Genomic DNA, 21,251 nt, shown 5'->3' on the forward strand with positions numbered 1-21,251 from the left:
GTCTTTACAAAGCTCAATGAACTGAAACAATGTTGGAAAGTAGAGTGGGTCAAACAGTCAGAAAACAACTGCTTCATGTTTTTGTTGTTAAAGGTTGTTCTACAAGTGTTGTAAAACGTGGTGTGTACCAAGTTTCTCCACACACAAAAAGGGAGCCATTTTGTCTCCATCTTTGTTTAATAAATAAGAACGGTGTGAAATCTGGAGTTTGAGGTTAGATTTATATGATTTCAAACCCTGGTAAAGACCAGACAGTAGTTATATGATGTCTACTTTTATTCCCAAGGCGGTTTGCACATTCGATGTTCCTGGAAACACTTTCATGCATTTTACTGAGATTTTATGTGATAGAACAACACAAAGTAGTGCATGGTTGTAAAGTGGAAGGGAAACTATTCTAAGTTTTCAAACTGTGAATTAAAAAAATAGAAAATGTAATTTCTGAAGGTAACCGATTTACATTAGTTTTTATTTAGGGGTGTAAGAGTAAATGGAGAAGCAATAAAAATCCACATCACACCTTTCAGATTTTTATTTGCAAAAACAATCTATTTATCGTTTTCCTTCCACTTTACATCTATGCGTTATAAGTTCTTGATTGTAACATGAAAAAATGTGAAAAAGGTCAGGGATATGAAAACTTTTTCAAGGCAGCAAAAAAACTTTAGCTAGAATTAGCATAAGAGTTTTCCTTTATTGTTATAATTGCCCTGCCAACGCACCATTTAGATGGGCTGTTCCTTTAAAGCTGTGTAAGTGAATGTTGTCTACTTACATGAAGGACCAGAGTGCTTCTGGTAACACGGTCAATGGGCTTGTAAAGCAGAGCTGTGGGGGAGAGAAGAAGGAGAGTCTGAATCAGTGCAGACACACAATAGGCCACAGTCCCAAAGCTCAGACGAGAATAAATACACCTACGCAGCTCACACTGCACTGGGAATCTAACAGAAGATGATCCTTAGGTCAACACTGAGTCTGGTAAAGCTGAATATTTCTTTAATGATGCAGCTGATCCTACTTTGACCTCCATAAGAACGAGGGAGAGAGGAATACTTTCCATGCAAGGGTTAAAAAAGATATTTCATTGAGTGTAACTTTCTAAGTTTGTACACTGATAGAGTTATGATACAGCTATTCTGCATAATGAGGTTGCTAAGAGCTCAACCAAACACAGAACTTAAAAAAAATGTCTTCCTGGAAAAAAATACATCAAAGTATCAACAAAAAGTGCTATAAGTTTGACATATCCCCTCATCACAGCACTTGGCTGGTTTCCCTAGGGTCAGCTTTGCTGTTAAGGTGGTGAAACATACGTGACAGCTGGAGGAAAAACACTCTTAGAGACATCAAAATGAAAGATGGAGGGAACAGAATCAAACTCACATTAACTTTACATTTTTTCCAGTCAAATTGTCAGATTTTTTTTTATACTTTTCTTGGCCAATATTGAGGTATTTGAGAATGGATAAAAGTAAGGGGAGAAAAAGGTAGGAAACATTGAAAGTATGAATCTGGATGGATGGATGGATGGATGGATGGATGGACAAACAAATGCATGATCAAACAAATGGATGGATGACATTTAGACAACGAGAAAGTAAACATAATCTGGAAGTCAAATCTTTGCCCATGCTTATCCATAAATGGGAAATCCTTAAATGAAATTCCAGATTTTTCCAGACTGTTTAGGAACCCTTGTATACTGAAGACATCTTCATGACACCTGTCCTATGAATTTCCACAGTCTGATCCAGCTTCCAGAAGTCACTCAAAATGCCAACATCATCTCAGGGTCTCAGTTCATATTACCACTGGTGCCACATGGCATTGCAGTGAATTACAATGTAACATAGGAGCTAAAAAGAGAGGAAAGCGTAAAAAGTTGCTATTTACAACATAAGGGGCAAAAACCTATTGAAAACAGGTAATGCTGTTCCAGTCAGTGAAGAAGGTACATTACATTTTAGAAATGAAGGGTTAGAGCTAATTTATTTGAGGCCTGAGTGAGGAAAAGCAACCAAATGAAACAGAGAGCAGAGAAATGGCTTCTGTATGCAGGGAGGGTTGTTCCATCCAAGGAGAACTTATCTCAAACACAGAGAGAAGGACAACTGCACATTGTCTCACTCTGACATTCATTAGTTCAACTGCAGTCCTCTAACTGTACAGCAGAGCAGAAACAGTTTTTCCTTCCCCTGCGTTACTAATGTTTATACTACTTGCCTACTTCCTCCACAATGAGGCACAAAAGAAGGACAGCAAAACATCCCTCCTTTCTACTGAGGAGACTTCAATCTATACACTCCTTACTAAAATATGCCCACACAGCTACTGTTTAACACTAATGAGACTCTGTAGGAGAGCTATGCAGATGCTCTTTGAAGTTTCTCCATCCTGTGATCATTAATGGAGCCCCCGTCTATGGTTGTGGCTCAGTGAACCGACACTGCCACCTCTAAGGAGATTTACTACACTTCCTGTACGTACTGCAAGGGCCCAGAATATCTAATCATGGGTGTGTGCAGAGTTGTATTCACACTTAGGACAGGTGCTGCAGGAAGTATCAGATGACTTTAGGCCACCTTGGAGCCCTGTGGACATGTTGAAGTGATAGGTTAGGTGTGAGTGGAAAACAAGGAAGATAGTGTCCTGAGTGGTGGTCTGGCATGCTGTAGTGATAACCGTATCTTAATGCTAAAATCAGCACATTAACCTATGAGCATGTGTAATTATTACCTTGTAAACAGTTTCCATGTTTCATAAGTAGGATCAAACTACAAAATACAGCAGAGACTAGGCCACGCTGATTAAAGATGAGTCTATCAAAGTCTCTTTGACAGACTTTTAGTCTCCGGTGTTTGTAAAGTGTTACCTAATATCAAGTTCTGCCAATTCCAGTGGCTCTTTTAGAAAAATAATTAACATTCAAAATTATTTGTATCTAGTCCTCCTGATTTGTGAAGCAAAGTTATTAATAAAATAAGTTATTAATAAAATAAATCTGCTTTAAATTCTTGCAGAAAACATTTCTCATCTGTATACAATCAAAGAGTGATGAAAGGCTACAGCCAAGATGCTAATTGTTGTTCCAGCTGCATGTTATTATAGGATCCTATTTGCATGTCTCATGGGGCTTATTGGAAGTCAATGCATTCTCACAGAGGTTACTCTGATAGGACATATCTTCAAGGTCGCCTTGACAATTTGATTTACAGACAATCAGTTTATCTTTCTTGATGTGTTGATGGACCATTTAGGCTGTTTAGGATGTTTATTAGTAAGGATTATTAGATGTGATGCACACCATAGCTCTGAGAGGCACAAGATAACTAACTTTCACAGAGATGTGAAAAATACAAAAATGAAAAGAGGCACAGCTAAGATATCACAAGAAGAAAATCTGAAGATTCTGAATCTAAATCTTCATCTAAACTTCCCTGAAAAGCACCTGGCATAGGTTAGAGATACTATTCAGTGGTGTTCTAGTTTTACTAACAAATATATACTGACAATTAGAACACAGTGAGGTATCAGGGTTTAGATTTCCACTGCAGGAGCTGGTTTCACAGAATACAAAACTTTTAAAGTCAAGTTCTGTTCGGTCTGACCCGGTCCTCCTCACAAACAGGTTCCATGTGTTTTATTCTTGCCAAATTGTCTTGCAATCTGTACCATGTTCTTACATACAGCTCAAACATTTTGTTGCAGCTGCACAGAACACATTTAAACCCCTTTAAAGGAGAAATTAGATTGCAGACATGCAAATAAAAAGAACAGTAACAGGAAAAATACAATGATGCCCCAAAAAAACTCTGATCCGTTACAGTCTTCCTTCTGTGAGGTAAACAGAGGCACGAGGGGCCATGGAAGCTCGTTTTTCAGAGGGTAGATTTGATCTTGGATAGTTTTTAACTAAGAAGCAAAACAAACAGAAAAACCGATCACGATGGGCTGATCCTCAGGTGACCAACTATACCTTAAGTGAGTTTAAATAGTTTTACAGCAAAGTTTAGGTTACTAGCTTTAAAACCTGAACTGAAATAGCAATGAGTGTTTAAAACTGTAAAATCTCTCATTGTTGCTTGTATTTATTGATATAAATAAATCCAGGATCACACTTGAATTGCTATGATCTCACGGATGTCACATTACCAAAAGGAACCAGGCAGCATGACATAAAAGATGGAAATTAAACAGGAAGAGGTGGGTGTGGTAAAGTAGTCCCTCTGATGCCTAACTCAAATTAATAACAGAAACTCCTTTGGGTGCTGACAAACCCTGATTGCTGGGGGATATGAGGTGGCATCATGATACTTCACTCTACATAACAACACTATTAGGAGCATCCAAACTGCATAGGTACCCTTAATAATAATAAAGTAAAGCCAGAGCATAAAGGACAAGTACAAACTGTAATAAAAACAATAGCTCTGGATTGGGAACGTTAACCATACATAAATGAACTCCCTCAGCTGGACAAAGACACACTTAACTCCTCTGATCTTCTTATCATGCGATACATTTTCCAGCACATTAGGATTCCCGCTGTCACTGTTAGAAAACCAACCTTGGGCAAAATCCTCAAAGCAGCAGCATTATGTTCGCCAGGTTGAAGCAGAGAACAGGCGCCTTCCAGATATACCACACACTTCTTCACTCACACTGACACACACCATAACTTATCCTGAGAGAAAATCTGGGTCCAGTGATCTTTTTAATAACTAATTAATGCTTTTTAAGAAACACAAAAAGAAAGCTCTAAAGAACAATAATAATAAAGTCCAGCACACATCACAGCTTTAAAGGTCTTCAGCATATTGAAAAAACAGCAATATGACTAGCTGCAAAACGTGAGAGTGATCATAAAGAATTATTAAAAAGATTATTTATCATCTGCTCCTACTTCCCCCGATTCAACTAAAGAATCCCATAGGTACAAAAAAAGATAAGAAAAATAACAATCCAAGTCGTTTTCATCACGCTGCAGCAGCTCATTTCATGCAGTCTTTACCGTATGTGCGGTTACAACACAGTCTGAGCACCAGCAGGACCTCCATATCCCTCTGCTCCTCTCCTGACTCTGCTCTCCAGCTCACTGCCTTCCTTTTCAAGCAGCAGGAGCGCGAGCGAGAGAACGAGAGAGAGTGTGTGTGAGAGAGAGAGCAGGTTCACACATCACTACAGCTTGCCTCCTGATGCCCACTGCTGCACACACTAGCAGAACAGAACCTGGACCATAGAGCCATAGACAAACACTTACTGGTGTGAGCTCAGCCACAAGAACTTACCCTCCATAGAACTTGTTGTGGTGCAGTCTTTGGAGTCTTTGGGGCGTTTCACTCTAACAGTCTGAACAGAAATAGTGAAGAGGAAAAATCTGTTTAAAAAATATAAGATGTTAACTCAGAGCAAGTACCATGTTGTACTGATTGCAGGGCAGCAGGGATCAAAGTAAAAATAAGCTAAAACTATACCATCACCAGTTTTTATGTAACGTTAAACTGTGCAATAATAATGATGTTAGGCATGCACTAAACAATCAGCGGGAGATGAGAATCAGACAGTTTTCCCTTACTTGGCCCTGATCAGTTATCAGCAGGTCAAATACTGGAATTGATATTTCATATTCATTAAATGCATCAAAACTAAGAATAAAAACTCAGACAAGCAACAGATACATATGCTTTGATGCACCAATGAGGATAATCACGTAATACTTTGATGTTCTGTTCAATTTAAAGGTAACATTTCTCCGGTCACTTTGGCAGCTGGAGTACTCTGAAAGCTCTTCCCTTCAATTGGGATAAATTGGTTGAGATTTGCACTTTAGCCACAATCACAAGTAATTAACAGCTAAGCAAGTAGCATTTGTGGAAGTTAAAACCATAGGTAAGGAATATTTTATATTGCTTATGTTCAACATTTTTAACTCTAGGGTGACAATGTTTGGTAAAGTGTTGCTACACTTTGTGTTTGGGCTACATTACATTTGTTTGTGCTGCACTTCTGGCCCAAAGACTGCTGGCACCAGCCTCTGTAACCCTGCACAGATTAAGCAGGTACAGAAAACGGATGGATGGATAAATGTTTGTGCTGTTCTACAGATACACCCAGCCCGTCTGCATTTTTAGCACGGTATTGATTGGTGGAGCCGCAAGACATTCAACACTGTGTGGTTTTAGAGTAGCGATAGCAGCTCAAAGAACAAATACATGAGTGTGATATGCTTCAAAAATTGAAATCAACGACTCTGGGTCCTGATGAAGGCTTTTCTTTTTTTAAATGATTGTCCCTGAGGAAACACAGTTCCCAGCATCTGATGTTGGTGTACTGTTGCCAATTTCATCAGCCTCACCCCCAGAAACCTATGCTGGTGTGCTTTGAACAGCCAATTTCCATAGATCATGGCATGTTTTCATGTGCACTGCTACAATAAACTAAACACCTCATGCTCACAATGACAGTGAGACTCTGTTGGCTACTGCAGTTCCCTCTCTGTCTGTATCACATGTTGGCTAGGTTCAAATAGCTCAACTACATCCCTCACATGGGAAAACCTATGTTCCTGATAATAAGATCACATTTCCCCACGAACACGGTTGCCCTCTGAATAAAACATTATTTTTAATTTTTATATTTGCTTCCCTTCTTTACCGTTTGTTCTCATCATCAACTTAACTGAGGAGGATTTATGGAAGCTGAGTAACACAACAAACAAGTTCACTGCTTAATTAATGCTGTATTAGCTTTGGAAGGTTGATGCTGTGCAACACAGTCTTTAATACACATTACAGAACATAAATGCTGCTTATGTGCTTGGGATACATGGTGCAGCTTTGTATCTGGCCTCTGATGCTCTTACCGTGAAGGAAAAACTGACCTCAGATATCTTCTGGAACTGGCTGTTGGCTTGGCTGCATTTCTCCGCTGTCTCAAGGGCATTCTTGTAGTTGTCCACAAAGGCCTTGTACACTCCCAGCTGGCTAGCCTAAAATAGGAGAAAAAAGATAAGCCAAACAAACATAAAGGTACCTGGAGACAGAAGAAGTTACAGGACTAACAGAAACAAATTAGTTTTCTTTACTTCCTGGGGGGGGATGTGAAGCATTTGATTGGTGCAGTGCCAATAAATTAACCAAAACACATGGTTACAGTTTGAATTCCACAATATTAACAACTTTTACATATTATTATTCCCATATTATTCCCATCAGAATCATGCCTGGAGTGGAGACTTAAAAAACACCCAGAGCTACAAACGGTCAATAAATTCTAATCATATTACCTTGTTGTCAAATCACTGGTAGATATAAGCATTCCTCTTAACTGAAAGACTAAATGTGTTTCTCTTCTTCTCCAATCTATTAGCAGCCCCACTCTGGTGCACTGTGTGTGCACTGCAACACAGGCTGCAGGCCAGCAAAACATACATATGCACTCTGCTACAGTTCAGCTTGAATGCAGAAGCTGAAAAGTTCACTGCACCGTATTAAAGCAATAAGACCTGATTCAACTAAACAAACTGAATCAGTGGCTATAGTTATTTTTGCTTCTAAACTCCCCATCTTACCATCTTCATTTCCTTTCACCACTCATGCTGCATTTTCAAAACGTCTAGATCCAGTAAACTGCACATCTTCTAAACTTCTAAGGATTTTATGAGGTTTGTATGTGATAAACAAACATGAGAAGGAAATAGTAAAAAGTTAGAAATAAAAGAACTGAAAAAGACACCAAGCAGATCAGGTATAAGGTTGTGATGAAGATAAGCTGCAGAGATCTACAGCTCAGGTGTTTACAGGATGACTAGATATTGTGCACCCCACAAATCAGACCTTTATGGAAAAGTAGCAGAAACAGAAAGTCATTGTTAAAAGAAAACCACAAAAAGTCCTGTAAGCCGTTTTCTTCAGCAGGTGCAGGGAAACTGGTCAAAGTTCACAGGCAGATCTACGGAGCTACATGGAGCTCCTTACAAGGCAAACCTAGAAAAAAATCTTAGAGGCTACAAAAGACTGGGTTAAAGTTCACAACCAGGGCTACAAGGAAATGGTTTAAATCAAAGCATATTTATATCTGTTAGAATGGCCAAGACTTAAGTCCAAATGAAAATTGGTGGTAAGGAACTAAAATTGATGCTCTTCATCCAATCTGACTAAACTAGATATTCAGCAAGAAAGAATGGCCAAAAACATCATCTCAAAATGTTCAAAACTGTCAGAGACATAACCCAAAAGACTTGCAGCTGTAATTACAACAGTACAGATCCTGTGTCTGTCCTGTTTTAGACTACGGAGCAGGGGTTTGGGGTTACGGTCATCAGCTCTGCAGTGAGAAAGTCCAGTGTAGAGCCATGGGCTATTTTCTAGGCATGCACAGAAATACTCCCAAATTGGCTGTATATGGAGATATGGGATGGGACCCGTTTAAAGTGTGAAGCGACTGTTGAACAGGTTTATTAATATGTCAGATAACAGATTTACTAGTCATATCTTTAACAGAGTCTTGTCCAGCAGATACATCTGGGCTAGACAGGTGGAGAGGATATCTTCAGTACATTTACAGAAATAAGCTGAGGTGTAATATTGCACAAATTAAAGTATTTTACTTTGAAGTTTATAAATGTGAATGGGCAAGCAACATCTTGTGTAAACCAAAACTACAAACTTATATTTTAATTAAAAATGTTTATGGCCCAGAGCCTTATGTGACATGTAACTTAGGCAAGGGCCAGAGGTCAGTATGTGCACAGCTCAGACCCAGAACTCTAAGTCTAGCATAACAAACTGGATGATTTCACTCAATCCCAGAAGAGGACTGAAAATTTTCTCTGTGTGGCTTAACTGAAACTGACATGCACTTTCTGTTTTATTGTCCCCTGTATAACGATTCCAAGGAATGAACTGTTTGATAAGGTCCTTGATGTTTGTCCAGATTTGTTTTATAAGTGTGATAAAGTACAGTATTTGTTGAAGTATCTTTTGTTTCATTTAGCTCAGTATGTTCTAAAATCACCTTAATCTTCAAAAGAGGACACTTTATGTTTGATGAAGGATGTCTTATAAGCCCATGTGGGCTTGGCACCTTTATGGTATGTGACACAAAAGATAAACTACTACTATTACTACTACTACAATGGAAAGAGGGTTCTGTCTCAGCAGGGGGCTAAATATAAATATATACCACCTAATAAAAGTAAGCAGAAATGTTTTTCCATCCACCTGAAGAGGATGATTGCTTTTCTATCACATACACAATGGTCCCTCTTAGCACTAACAGGAAATATTGTACTAAATCAAGTAGTTAAATATTTTCATAGTAACAAATTAACCTGAAGACCAGTCAAATAAGTACTCTGTTCATATATCTTCTCAGTATTGCTAAACAAATGAGTTTTTGTGCAACACTGGAAGGAAAAGAAAAACCATGTGTGATCACTGCACCTCCAAAGACAGAAGGAGTGGGAAGCAGAAGCTGATGCTAAATGATTGTGTTGGCTCAGTTCGTCATCTTGATTGGGCACACTATGACAAAGTGTCCAGGACGGTTAGGAAACACAGCAATTTAAGGTTCCTAAAGAAGTTCAGCAGATAACAGTTTTTTTAAGAAAATTGCAAAATAAAAGCATGATTTTCTCAAATACAGCCCTAAGTTGCTGTTTTGTTTTTACTCTATATCAATGTAAATCTACAAATTCAGTAAAACGTCAGTTATGGGAAATCTGTGACTGGAGCATCTAAAGGCAATTTTTACATGCAGCGATCATATCATTCGTGTTATTGTAATAACTGTATTGCTCATAATTATTGGTTTTCAAAAATAAAGGTATAAACCATCCCAACATATAAACTTCTCTAACTATCGGTCCGCAGAGACAGAAAACATTTAGCTAGGACATATCCAACCAAGTCACTCAACCTGCAGCTTAGCCCTGCCCTTGTGTTAAAAGGTTAGATTCCTGGGAACTGTACCTGGCTTTCATCCCGTTTGTGTGGTTGTTCCTGGAAATCGTTGTGGCTCCAATGGACTCCATGCTGCTGATGTGGCGCAGCAGGTTGTATAGCAGCTAATTACGCTGCCATCTGTGTTCTCACGCTGCAGCCCTGACTAAATGTTTTGCTGTCACACAACATGCTCATCTACGCACATTTAAACAGCACAGATGGGAGCAGAAGACTACAATAATAGCAACAGAAGATAGTTACTGAAGGGAAACTGAAAGTTTTAGCTTATTTGTACCATTTGGTCTGATGTTAATCAGCTGATGGCACACTTTCAATGAACATATGTATATGACTTGGCACATTTGTTGGCACCCCTGCTCTAAAAACCCTTAAAATAAATTCATCTTTATGGCAGCAGCATACTCTCTAGGGGTGCACCGATCGATCGGCCCTGATTTCCTTAATTTTGGACGATCGGTGATTGGATGGTGCTTACATATGAAACCAATCTTTTCCACCGTTCTTGTCTAGCCTATTGTGCAAGTTTTGTTTCTTTTTAAAATGTGATAAATGTGATCATTTATTTTCGAGAGCACTGCCTCATGCAGTTAAAAGTAGTTTATATTGTTTCATGGACATTGTTTAATGTTTTTGAATAAAGTAAGGTTGGAACTTTAAAGGTGACCTTATAGCACCTGTCAGTGTCAGTTAGGAAAAACAAAAATCGGTATGGACCCACAGCTTTTGATAGGATTTAGCTCTAGAAACTGAGATGACCATGAAAGAAGGTTGATTTTGTGCCTGCTGAACCACTTTTTTGTTGATTCTTTATGTTTTGGATCATTATCCTACTGAAAGACCAATGATGACCTATTTTTATTCACAATCTCCTGGTATTTTCAAGACATCCTGATTCCATGCCCTTTAAGAAGGTTCTGAGAGCCTTTGGGCATGAAACAGCCACCATACTTAACAGTAAACATGAGGTGCTTTTCAAGATATGGATCATTTATATTACTTGAGACCCAGTTGGAGTGTCTGTTGCCAAAAAGCTCAATCTCGGTCTCATCTGACCAAGTCCCAGTAGAGTTTAGCAAACTCCACATGTATACATGTGACGGTAGGGCAAAAATGGCTTTTACTTGTTGTCACTTTGGGAATGAAAATTGGCCCGTGAATTGGATTGAATAGTCATAATGAAGCCTTGTTGACCCCAAGATGCCACTATTTGCTGCAGTTCTCTAATAGCAACCTTTTCACCTCTCATACATTCCTCTCTGTGCATTGAGGCAATATAAATATGGGACCTAATTCAGCCTAGTGGCTAGTATGTAAAAGAAATGGGCCTCTGTGTTATGGCTGACTAACTAGAAGTTCATAGCAACGCTGATCAACTTAAAAAGACATTTAACTAAAATCAATTCTTTTTAAGAACATGGGCTTTTTGTAACTTGTGATTATGCTGCTGAAATAAATCATTGATGTGTTTAAGCATTTTAAAACATCTCTTACAGGGGTGCCAATAATTGTGGTTGCACCTGATATGTAATTTTAAGTAAAGAATTGACAGAGACTAAATGTTTCCGATTATGTTGGTTTACTCTATGGTGACTGGATCGTCCAAAACCAGGCGCCTCTTTATTTTCCTTAAGCGTATCATTTTAAATTGTTACACATTGCTTTGGTAAAGCATTTATTCCATTTGAAGGTTCATATGTTGTCACATTAGAGCCAGAAACCTCAAGAGGTTTTTTGTTTTTGGGAATTTTATGTTTTAAACCAAAGAAAAGTTGTGCATAGATGTGAAGTAGAATACTCCATGGGTAGCATCTGTGAACAGCACTCTTCAAGTTTTGTTACCATTTCTCAGCCACATTTAGTTCTGGACGTTGGCCCAAATATTTACACTATTCATTGCAGTACTGACTATACATCTGAGGTGGTTCCAGGTCAGGGGGTAGAGACTTTCAGATTACCCCAGGATTGTTGAGAGGCGGGGTTATGTGCTGAGCAACGATGATTGGTGGATCCTGTCTTGCAGTGTTCTGACTTCTGCTTACCAGCCATATTTAAGATCTTTGAGTTGTTGTTTTCTACTTAGTATGAGATTCATATTTAAGAGTTCTTTTACAATTACAATATGGTACAACACCACAAGCAAAAAAGCCAGTTGTGCGTTCTCCAAGTTGTTTTGTGAACAAATGGCTGGATACGATTTTCTGTCAGGCCTTGCTTGTTTGGTCTTTGGTTTATAATTACCACCACATGCTGGACTGGAGGTACAGTGCAGTTTTCTGCACAGCTTGCGTCACTGATCTGGTTTTAAATAAACAAAAAGCACACAAATTACCCGGGACTACTTTAACCGGGGTAATACAAAACCCAGGTATTTAAATCCTGGGTTTTTCGGTAGAAAAAGGGCTAATGTCGAACACGATCATAGATTTCAAGCCACTTTCCAACTTGAAATTCTCCAATGTGTCTGAAAACTGATCCTGCAAGAAAGATGAACATAAACTAGGCAGGAGATTTATTTTATTACTGGGTTTCTGGTAGCTACACAGGGACAATGACTCATGTGTTCATGCCTGGTGTAGGAAAACTAAGTGGGTCCTTAGATAATTACCCTTTAGACTCATTTACATGTATACCTCAAAATAACAAGAAGAAGGTCATGGTCAAGAAAATGTTACGTCTAAGATCTCAGATCAATTTAAAAAAATATTTTTAGCTACGAGCTGCCAGCCAACAGAAACAACAATTAATCAGAAGCAAGTTGAGCCACAATCAGGTTACAACTTCAGTCACAGTTCAAAATAGAAGCTACAATCTAAACTGAGCTTGAACAACACTTCCTCTGCTCTAATCACAACAACGTACCCATGGCTTGGCATAATGACACAGGATGTCTCATGATGGAACAGACATCTGATTAATTCATACCCAGATAACAGTAATATGTTATATATCATAAACTTCAGGAAACAAGGTCTTAGTCAAAATGGCAACAGGACAATAAATCCTCTGATTTAAGATAAGGACAGAAAATTACTGCAGTGTAACAAAAACAGTTTTAATTTACACCCTGTGTCTGGACTCAGTAGAACAGATTCAGTGTGGACTAATAGGAGACATTTATTTTAGTTATCCCAGCCACTCTGCAGCTCGCTGCTCCAAATTACCCTGAAGTTGTTGAAGATGTCATCTGAACTTAACAATTTTCACTGATGAGGGCCTGTGGATTTCATGGTCTGCATGAGCCAAATGTTACAGACAAAATGTAGAACTAGATTAGCTATAACCCATTTAATAAAATTCAGTATTTTTAGTTGACTTTGCAGTATGCAGAATTCATATACGCCAACATTAGCTACTAGATATTTTCTCAGTTTAGATGATTCAATGTGCCCTAATAACACCAATCTTAGCACCATACTTAGCTAAAAAAAATAAGTATTAGACCAGAAGCTGCAGCATTCCTGCAAATGTCACGGACACACACATACTGTCTGGCACAGTCACTTTGTGAATCACTTGTCTAAATTTGGCTGGCAACAGTGAGAAGCCTAACAACTCTCCTTTTAACAGCTATTTTCCTGCTCTGTGTGGATGACATCAAGGGGAAAAAACAACCCAGACAGTGTAACTTTTGAGGAAACGTCAGACTCACCAGCTTCCGGAACAGATGCCCCACAGTGACCTTCTCATCCCAGCGCTGTATGCTGGGTAGCAGGGCGTCATAGAACTCTTTGTGGATCTCAAAGATGTCCTGGATTTTGTAGAAGATGGTCTCTATCTGCTGCATGTTCAAGACCGGCTGGGAGGTTGTGGCTGCAGCTTTCAGGGGTCGCATGGGCTGCAGAGTGAGAGTGAAATCAGCTGACTAGTGCACTGTTTAAATAAATGGAGTGTTATTTTTATAAATACCAATTAATCAGCGGAGACCACTGTTGAATTTGAGAACAGGCTTTGTGTATGACATAGGGCAGTTAACTGGCCGATCGGGACCAAGACTGGGCCAGGGCTCAAAAAGACAAGATGTAATTAAAAACAAACAATTCCCATCTAACATCTAATTTCTGGTTTTTATCTGGGTGGCATTCTCCATTAATATGTCTGAGCAGGCAGTTTTCACACCAACAGTTAATCACAGTGATGTGCAGAGCGGTTCTGGTGGGCGGGAATGAGGTTCTGGATTACACTGAAAAACATAAAAGCTTTCTCTTGGGCTACTGATGAGTCAGAGTCTTGCTGATTGCAGGGGTTGGATGACAGACAGGCTAGCTCATTTTTTTAAAGTGGTGATAGCCGCAGGCACGCCGTTTGATCCAGTATGTATATATGAATGTAAAGGGACTGCCTGAAAAGTTTGGTGTTCATTTCACAAGAACAATTCAGTCTACATTAAAAACTATTTGAATTGTTAAAACAAGGCTACTGTTTATAACAAGTATTGCGTTCTGATACATTCCATGAGAGATAATGATATGGGAAATGGGATCTGAAACTGACTGAGCGTCATTTAACATACAAGATATAAAACCAGAGATGCATTAGGAAATCAGACAGTGAGCACTCTGATCTCTGAATAATATTTCCAAGTATACGTCAGTTTATTTGGACTATAAGAGAGCAAAAGAGAACATGACTTTCAGCAAATAACAGGAAGGATGAACACAGTACAACACAGCTGGTTTGTTTTAAGCTTTTAAGCTTTCAACCTCCGTCATGGATCCGTCATCATACATCCTCGGTTGTATGCAGAAAGACCCCAACCCTGGGGACTTTCTGCATGGAGTTTACATGTTCTCCCTGTGAATGCGTGGGTTTACTCCAGGTACTCCAAAATCATGACTGTTAGGTTAATTGGTCTCTCTAAACTATCCTTAGGAGCAGTTGTGTGTGTATGGTTGTTTGTCATGTGTGATGAACTGGCGACCTGTCCAGGATGGACTCTGCCTCTCGCCCAATTGCCACTGGCACCAGCCCCCCTTGCAACCCTGCCTAGACAGGGATGGATGGATGGATTGAGTTGAACATATATTATACAGGGGTTGGACAATGAAACTGAAACACCTGTCATTTTAGTGTGGGAGGTTTCATGGCTAAATTGGACCAGCCTGGTAACCAGTTTTCATTGATTGCACATTGCACCAGTAAGAGCAGAGTGTGAAGGTTCAATTAGCAGGGTAAGAGCACAGTTTTGCTCAAAATATTGAAATGCACACAACATTATGGGTGACATACCAGAGTTCAAAAGAGGACAAATTGTTGGTGCACGTCTTGCTGGCGCATCTGTGACCAAGACAGCAAGTCTTTGTGATGTATCAAGAGCCACGGTATCCAGGGTAATGTCAGCATATCACCAAGAAGGACGAACCACATCCAACAGGATTAAATGTGGACGCAAGAGGAAGCTGTCTGAAAGGGATGTTTGGGTGCTAACCTGGATTGTATCCAAAAAACATAAAACCACGGCTGCCCAAATCACGGCAGAATTAAATGTGCACCTCAACTCTCCTGTTTCCACCAGAACTGTCCGTCAGGAGCTCCCCAGGGTCAATATACACGGCCGGGCTGCTATAGCCAAACCTTTGGTCACTCATGCCAATGCCAAACGTCGCTTTCAATGGTGCAAGGAGCACAAATCTTGGGCTGTGGACAATGTGAAACATGTATTGTTCTCTGATGAGTCCACCTTTACTGTTTTCCCCACATCCAGGAGAGTTACGGTGTGGAGAAGCCCCAAAGAAGCGTACCACCCAGACTGTTGCATGGCCAGAGTGAAGCATGGGAATGGATCAGTGATGGTTTGGGCTGCCATATCATGGAATTCCCTTGGTCCAATACTTGTGCTAGATGGGCACTGCCAAGGACTACCGAACCATTCTTGAGGACCATGTGCATCCAATGGTTCAAACATTGTATCCTGAAGGCGGTGCCGTGTATCAGGATGACAATGCACCAATACACACAGCAAGACTGGTGAAAGAATGGTTTGATGAACATGAAAGTGAAGTTGAACATCTCCCATGGCCTGCACAGTCACCAGATCTAAATATTATTGAGCCACTTTGGGGTGTTTTGGAGGAGCGAGTCAGGAAATGTTTTCCTCCACCAGTATCATGTAGTGACCTGGCCGCTATCCTGCAAGAAGAATGGCTTAAAATCCCTCTGACCACTGTGCAGGACTTGTATGTCATTCCCAAGACGAATTGACGCTGTATTGGCCGCAAAAGGAGGCCCTACACCATACTAATAAATTATTGGGGTCTAAAACCAGGTGTTTCAGTTTCATTGTCCAACCCCTGTATATCAATCTTAGGAAGCCCAGCCAATACCATCAAGCAATTAACTGTACAGGAATCCCTCAACCTGAGTAAGCATGTGGTGACAGTGGAATAGATCTCTTCAAGTGAATCATTCGACAACAAAATACTGTAGAAGGTTACAGAATCAGAAACAGATTCTGCATTGGTTTGTTACTGTGGTTTTCAGCAAAAAGCTGCTGAATAAACTCTTTAAAAGAACACGAAAAACACAAAGTGGAAAAATAAACATGATGAAAATGTGTTCTGGAAATACTTAGTGACTTAGGAGAAGGAGGAGAGCAGAAACAGACAGAGTGAGTTGTGTAACGTCTAGCTGTGTTGTCAATGAGGGCTGAAATGGCAGGAACCAAGAGTCAGGACAGACATTACTGCACTGTGTTTTCAAAACTCCACAATGAAACCTTCTAATATTTTCCTTTACCATTTTTGCTAAGATTATTAGCTGGTGTGTTACTAAATAGTGGACAAGCTTTTATCTGGAATCCACCAAGTAAGACCACATGTTGGTCAAAGTGCAGCATGTGGCTATAAAAAGGGCAGGAAATGACATATTGCGCTGCTTTAGCATGGGGAAACATGTGTCTCAGGAAACTGCAGTGACACTGGTCCTGCTCTCACTATGATCGTCGAGTTCTTTCTGAACACAGGTCTGCACACGGCGGCTGTGTGAGTTTGTGTGCTCTGTTCCTCACCAGCAGCAGGGCCTCCAGTTGGTTGATGTAGATCTCTTCGCTGGCCAAGAAACCAGACAGCACCAGTTTCTTCATCTCCAGCCCTTTCTCAACATCGCCCTGCAAAATAATACACAATGCTGTAATAATGTAGAATGTGCATAAAGTATATGTCGCCACCACATTAGAGTGGCACAATTTTATTTCATTTCCTGCATGACACCAGAACAGTTACACCAGGTAACACATACAATTAAAACTACAACTACGGGAATCAATAGTATTTCTGCAGCGTGACGCTTCACTGAGCTGAAAATATCTAAATAAATGTTTTCCCAGTGGAGAAGATGAGTCCTGTGGCTTCCAGGCTGCTGTTGTATCTGGAGGTCAGTATCAAAGAAGTCACCACTATAATCACGACACACTTTATATTTATGTCTATGGTGCTGAAAATCATACCTTGTGCAAATAATTATGATGGCATTCACAATCCCACATTGATGAAAAAATAAGAAAACAAATAAAACTTTGATACTGTCCAGATCGTCCAGACTCCTTGCCTTGTCCTCTTCTCTTCAGCTCATCCCACATGTTTTCTACAGAATTGTGGTCTAGATGGCCATGAAGAAGGCTGATATTGTGTCTGGTTATATATTTCTGTGTTGATTTGGCCTTATGCTTTTTCATCATAATCCTGTTTAAAAGATATTGTAAATAGCATCCTGATAATTCACATAATATTTGGTGCCATGCACCCTAACAAATTTCGCAGGGCCCTTTGGAATGAAAACAGGCCCACAGCATCATATATTCTCCACCATACTTAACATGAGGTACTTTTCCACAGATTCTTTCTTCGTTTCACCTCAGACCCAATGGGAGTATTAAATACGGAGAAGCTTAATCTTAATCTCACCTCACTAAAACACCCATTTCCAGTCTAAGATCACAGAGTTTAGAAACGCCACATGTTCACATGTGTGATAGTAGGACACAAATCACCAGATGGGATGTAGATAGTTACTGATGGCTGTTATGGAGAAATGCTGACCCCAAATGCCTCTCTTTGCTGCATTTCTCTAAGGTTTACACTTGTGATGAAAGGACGTAAAAGACTAATACTGTCCCTTCAAGCAAAAGCAACTTGTTCAAATATTAGAGCCACTAAAAGTGGGACGCACGATGGCCAGGTAACTCATAGCTCCCCATAAGCACACCAGCCATCAGACTTTTAAATGCAGCCTTCTAAGTGCATTGTTAGCTAAAACAATTATTTTTTTTAGCATTTCTTATATATATTTTAAGCTTTTTATTTAAGTCCAAACACATGTTTTTGCTGCCCTATCTTAGTTTGGTATTCTTAAATTTCTGTGTGTAACAATGACCATGATCCTAGTGGCATCACTCCAAATTTTATTGCATAAATATGAAGAGCAGTGGTAAAAGGTTCCTAATTCTGTGGATTTGTCCACGAGTCTCACACTAATGTGGTCTTTTTTCCCTCTTTTCCAGGCAACTTTCCTTCAGGGACACAATTTAACAACATTTTGACAGAATCCAACTTAGGTTATGACTTTTTCCTACATTCTATGAACCATTTCTTGGCCAGTGAGGATAGTTGAGCCAACTGCAGTTTCACTTTTAGGCAGAATTTTCTACGTTATCTCTTGAGCCCTTTTTGAAAGAAAAACTTGTCAGTTTTGCATCCTGATGTGAGCTCTTGAGAAGAATTTTGCATAACACAAACCGGTCAAAAAAATGCAATCTTTTAAGTGAAAAAAGTCATAATGCAAAGTCTACAAAACAAACTGCTTTCAGACTTTTTCACAAGCATGCATATTTAAATCCTTGTAGATCCTAAGTCACAACAGGGTAAATACTGTCCAATAAAGCATAATACAGAGAAGACAAGCATGGTCTAACCCCCATTCAGCCTGTGTAACTTTTACAAGGACCTGTCCACCAGACCCTGAATCCTGGTCAATATTCCACAGAAATTATATCAGTAGAAAAGCGTCATGTCATAATACCACAATATCAGCAGATATTAATAAATTGTGATATGAGTCGCTTTGTACGGCCTTTGTACGGATGGAAAAAAATAATCTTCTATGGTCTCAGTATGCTGTAGGTTAAACAAGATTTCTTCAGGTTGGATTTTAGAAATCTGTAACTTTACAGATGTGCAAAGAGCAGCTAGCGAGCAGAACGGATGATTAATTATTAACACTGTCAGATCCTTACAAAGATATCAGCCTATCAGCCCCACCCGACATAACAGCAAACAAGGCCTGACGTGGGCTCCACGTGTTAAGTCAACTACCGGCTACCCTCTGACCCTGATGTTATCTCTGAAGAGAAACGGTGTGGTTTATGAGGCACCATATGATTAATGTAGGCATGGTTACACACAGTAGGATGATTCATGAGTCTTTTTTAAAGACACAGCTAACTGAAGCTTGATGGTTGATGCTGGCTCAACCCTCTGACAAACCATATCGGTCCAATTACCTTAATGACATATGACAGACAATAGAGTAAGATTGTAAGATATGAGGCATACATCAGGGCTGGTATTTCTTGACATTCTCACTAGGTCATCCCACTAAAAGTCACACTTATTCTAGACATCTTACAGAACTCTGAGCAACAAGTCCCAATGGCCACATTTTGCCAACAAACAACCAGAAGCTTCCTCTGCTGTACCTCGATCCATCATTTCATCAAATCGTGCTCCCTGTTCCACAGCATGAATCTGCCTCCTCTGACTGGCCCTCACATTACACCTATACACTGCTTTGCAAAAGTATTCATACACCCTAAACGTATTATCATTGTCACGTTACAACCACAACCTTATATGTTTAATCAGCTTTGTTTTATCTGGTATGTTTTATCAGGATTTGATTTAATGGACAGACACAAAGTAGAGCATAATTATGAGGTGGAAGGAAAATGGTACATCATAATAAACTTTTTTGTAAATAAAACACCAAATGTAGAATGCATTTTTATTTGAAAACTAAATATTGAAAACATTTATCAAATTCATTCACCTTCACATGTACACACTACTTTGTGTGTTGGTCTATCACATTACATCACAATAAAACACAGATGTTTGTTGTTGTGGTGTGACAAAATGTGAATAATATTAAAGAGGTATGAAAACCTGAAACTTCGAAACTAGACCCGACCCCTGGCTAAACTAGCAGAAGTGCTCAGTTCATCCTTTCAGTGTTAAATACATCTCAGAAAGTGTGTGTGTGTGTGTGTGTGGGGGGGGGGGGGGGGGGGGGGGGGGGGGGGAAACAGCAGTCCCTCTGCTCTACAAAGAACTACTGTTTGGCAAGGCTCAGATGAGAAATCCAGAAAGCAGTGAAGTGTTTTTTTTCCCACAGGAGGATTCTCCATGCTTTCCTTTTGCACCCTCTGTACTCATTGGCTGAGATAACAGAGCTGATATAGTGACAGAGAGCAGTATAAGGCAGTTAATCTGCAGAATGGAGTTTACACGCTGACAGAAGTTAGCATGGGCAGCAGTGATCACAGCAGCAGAGCAAAGAGACGTGCTCCAGAGAAGCTGATTCATCTCACACTCACACACACCTCTGCAGCACAGATGGCTCCTAAGCACATAAAGCAACATATTAACGCAACATCTTAAAAAAACTCCATTTACAAGTTTCTGATTGTCTATCAGCAGATCAGCTTTCAAGGCTGGTGTGTTCTCAAGGTAAATGTGTTTTTCCTGCAGCCAGCTGTCCAGCCCCTGCCTCACCTTAAACTGCCTATGGATCGGAGTGATGGGATCCAGCTCCCCATCTCCGTAGTCAAACACCTCCTCTTCCTCCTCCAGCACCCTGTCCAAGTAGCACAGCACCTCCTCCTCGTCCTCCTCCATGGTTCCTTCTCCTGTCCGGTCTTTTACAACCTCCTGTCCTCTTTCTGCTTCTAGTTCCCCCCTTTAGGGCCCGTCTGGACACATCAGGATTTTCCCTTCGAAGCAAGTCGTCTGGACGCCGAGTGAGAGAGAAAGGGAGAGGGCCCCGCCTACGCAACCCCACCCCCTTCCTCTTCTGGGCTTCCTGGTGTTTGTGTATGTTCAGTGTGTGTTGCAGTTTCACCTCAGTCGATACGGTCTGCCCTCCCCTCTGCATGCGCCCCTCCCCTAACAACAAACACTATCCAGCCACTTCCTTGATGGCTGCACAGGCCGGTTCTTTCAGGGCGACGGTGGGACGCTCTGCTGCATTCTCTTTATTTCTCCTTTATTTCAGCCTTCCGCACTCATCAGTCAAAAA

At 40.1% G+C, this 21,251-nt stretch overlaps 1 protein-coding gene across 2 annotated transcripts in view; it reads right to left on the reverse strand.

The window, feature by feature from the left end:
• The window catches only part of abr (ABR activator of RhoGEF and GTPase), a 161,685-nt gene that overhangs the window by 71,537 nt on the left and 68,897 nt on the right, over nucleotides 1–21,251 (reverse strand). For both annotated transcript variants that reach the window (XR_007040244.1, XM_047378805.1), the window contains exons 3-7: nucleotides 16,969–17,067; nucleotides 13,615–13,800; nucleotides 6,881–6,988; nucleotides 5,289–5,349; nucleotides 776–828 (exon numbers count right to left, since the gene is read on the reverse strand). Coding sequence is in view for 1 of the 2 variants with exons in the window: in XM_047378805.1 (XP_047234761.1) it covers nucleotides 776–828; nucleotides 5,289–5,349; nucleotides 6,881–6,988; nucleotides 13,615–13,800; nucleotides 16,969–17,067 (507 nt within the window). In the remaining variant the exon portion in view is untranslated. The remainder of the gene's footprint in view (nucleotides 1–775; nucleotides 829–5,288; nucleotides 5,350–6,880; nucleotides 6,989–13,614; nucleotides 13,801–16,968; nucleotides 17,068–21,251) is intronic.

The sequence above is a fragment of the Girardinichthys multiradiatus genome, chromosome 11 (assembly GCF_021462225.1).
Source record: "Girardinichthys multiradiatus isolate DD_20200921_A chromosome 11, DD_fGirMul_XY1, whole genome shotgun sequence".
In the NCBI taxonomy this organism is placed as follows: Eukaryota; Metazoa; Chordata; class Actinopteri; order Cyprinodontiformes; family Goodeidae; genus Girardinichthys; species Girardinichthys multiradiatus.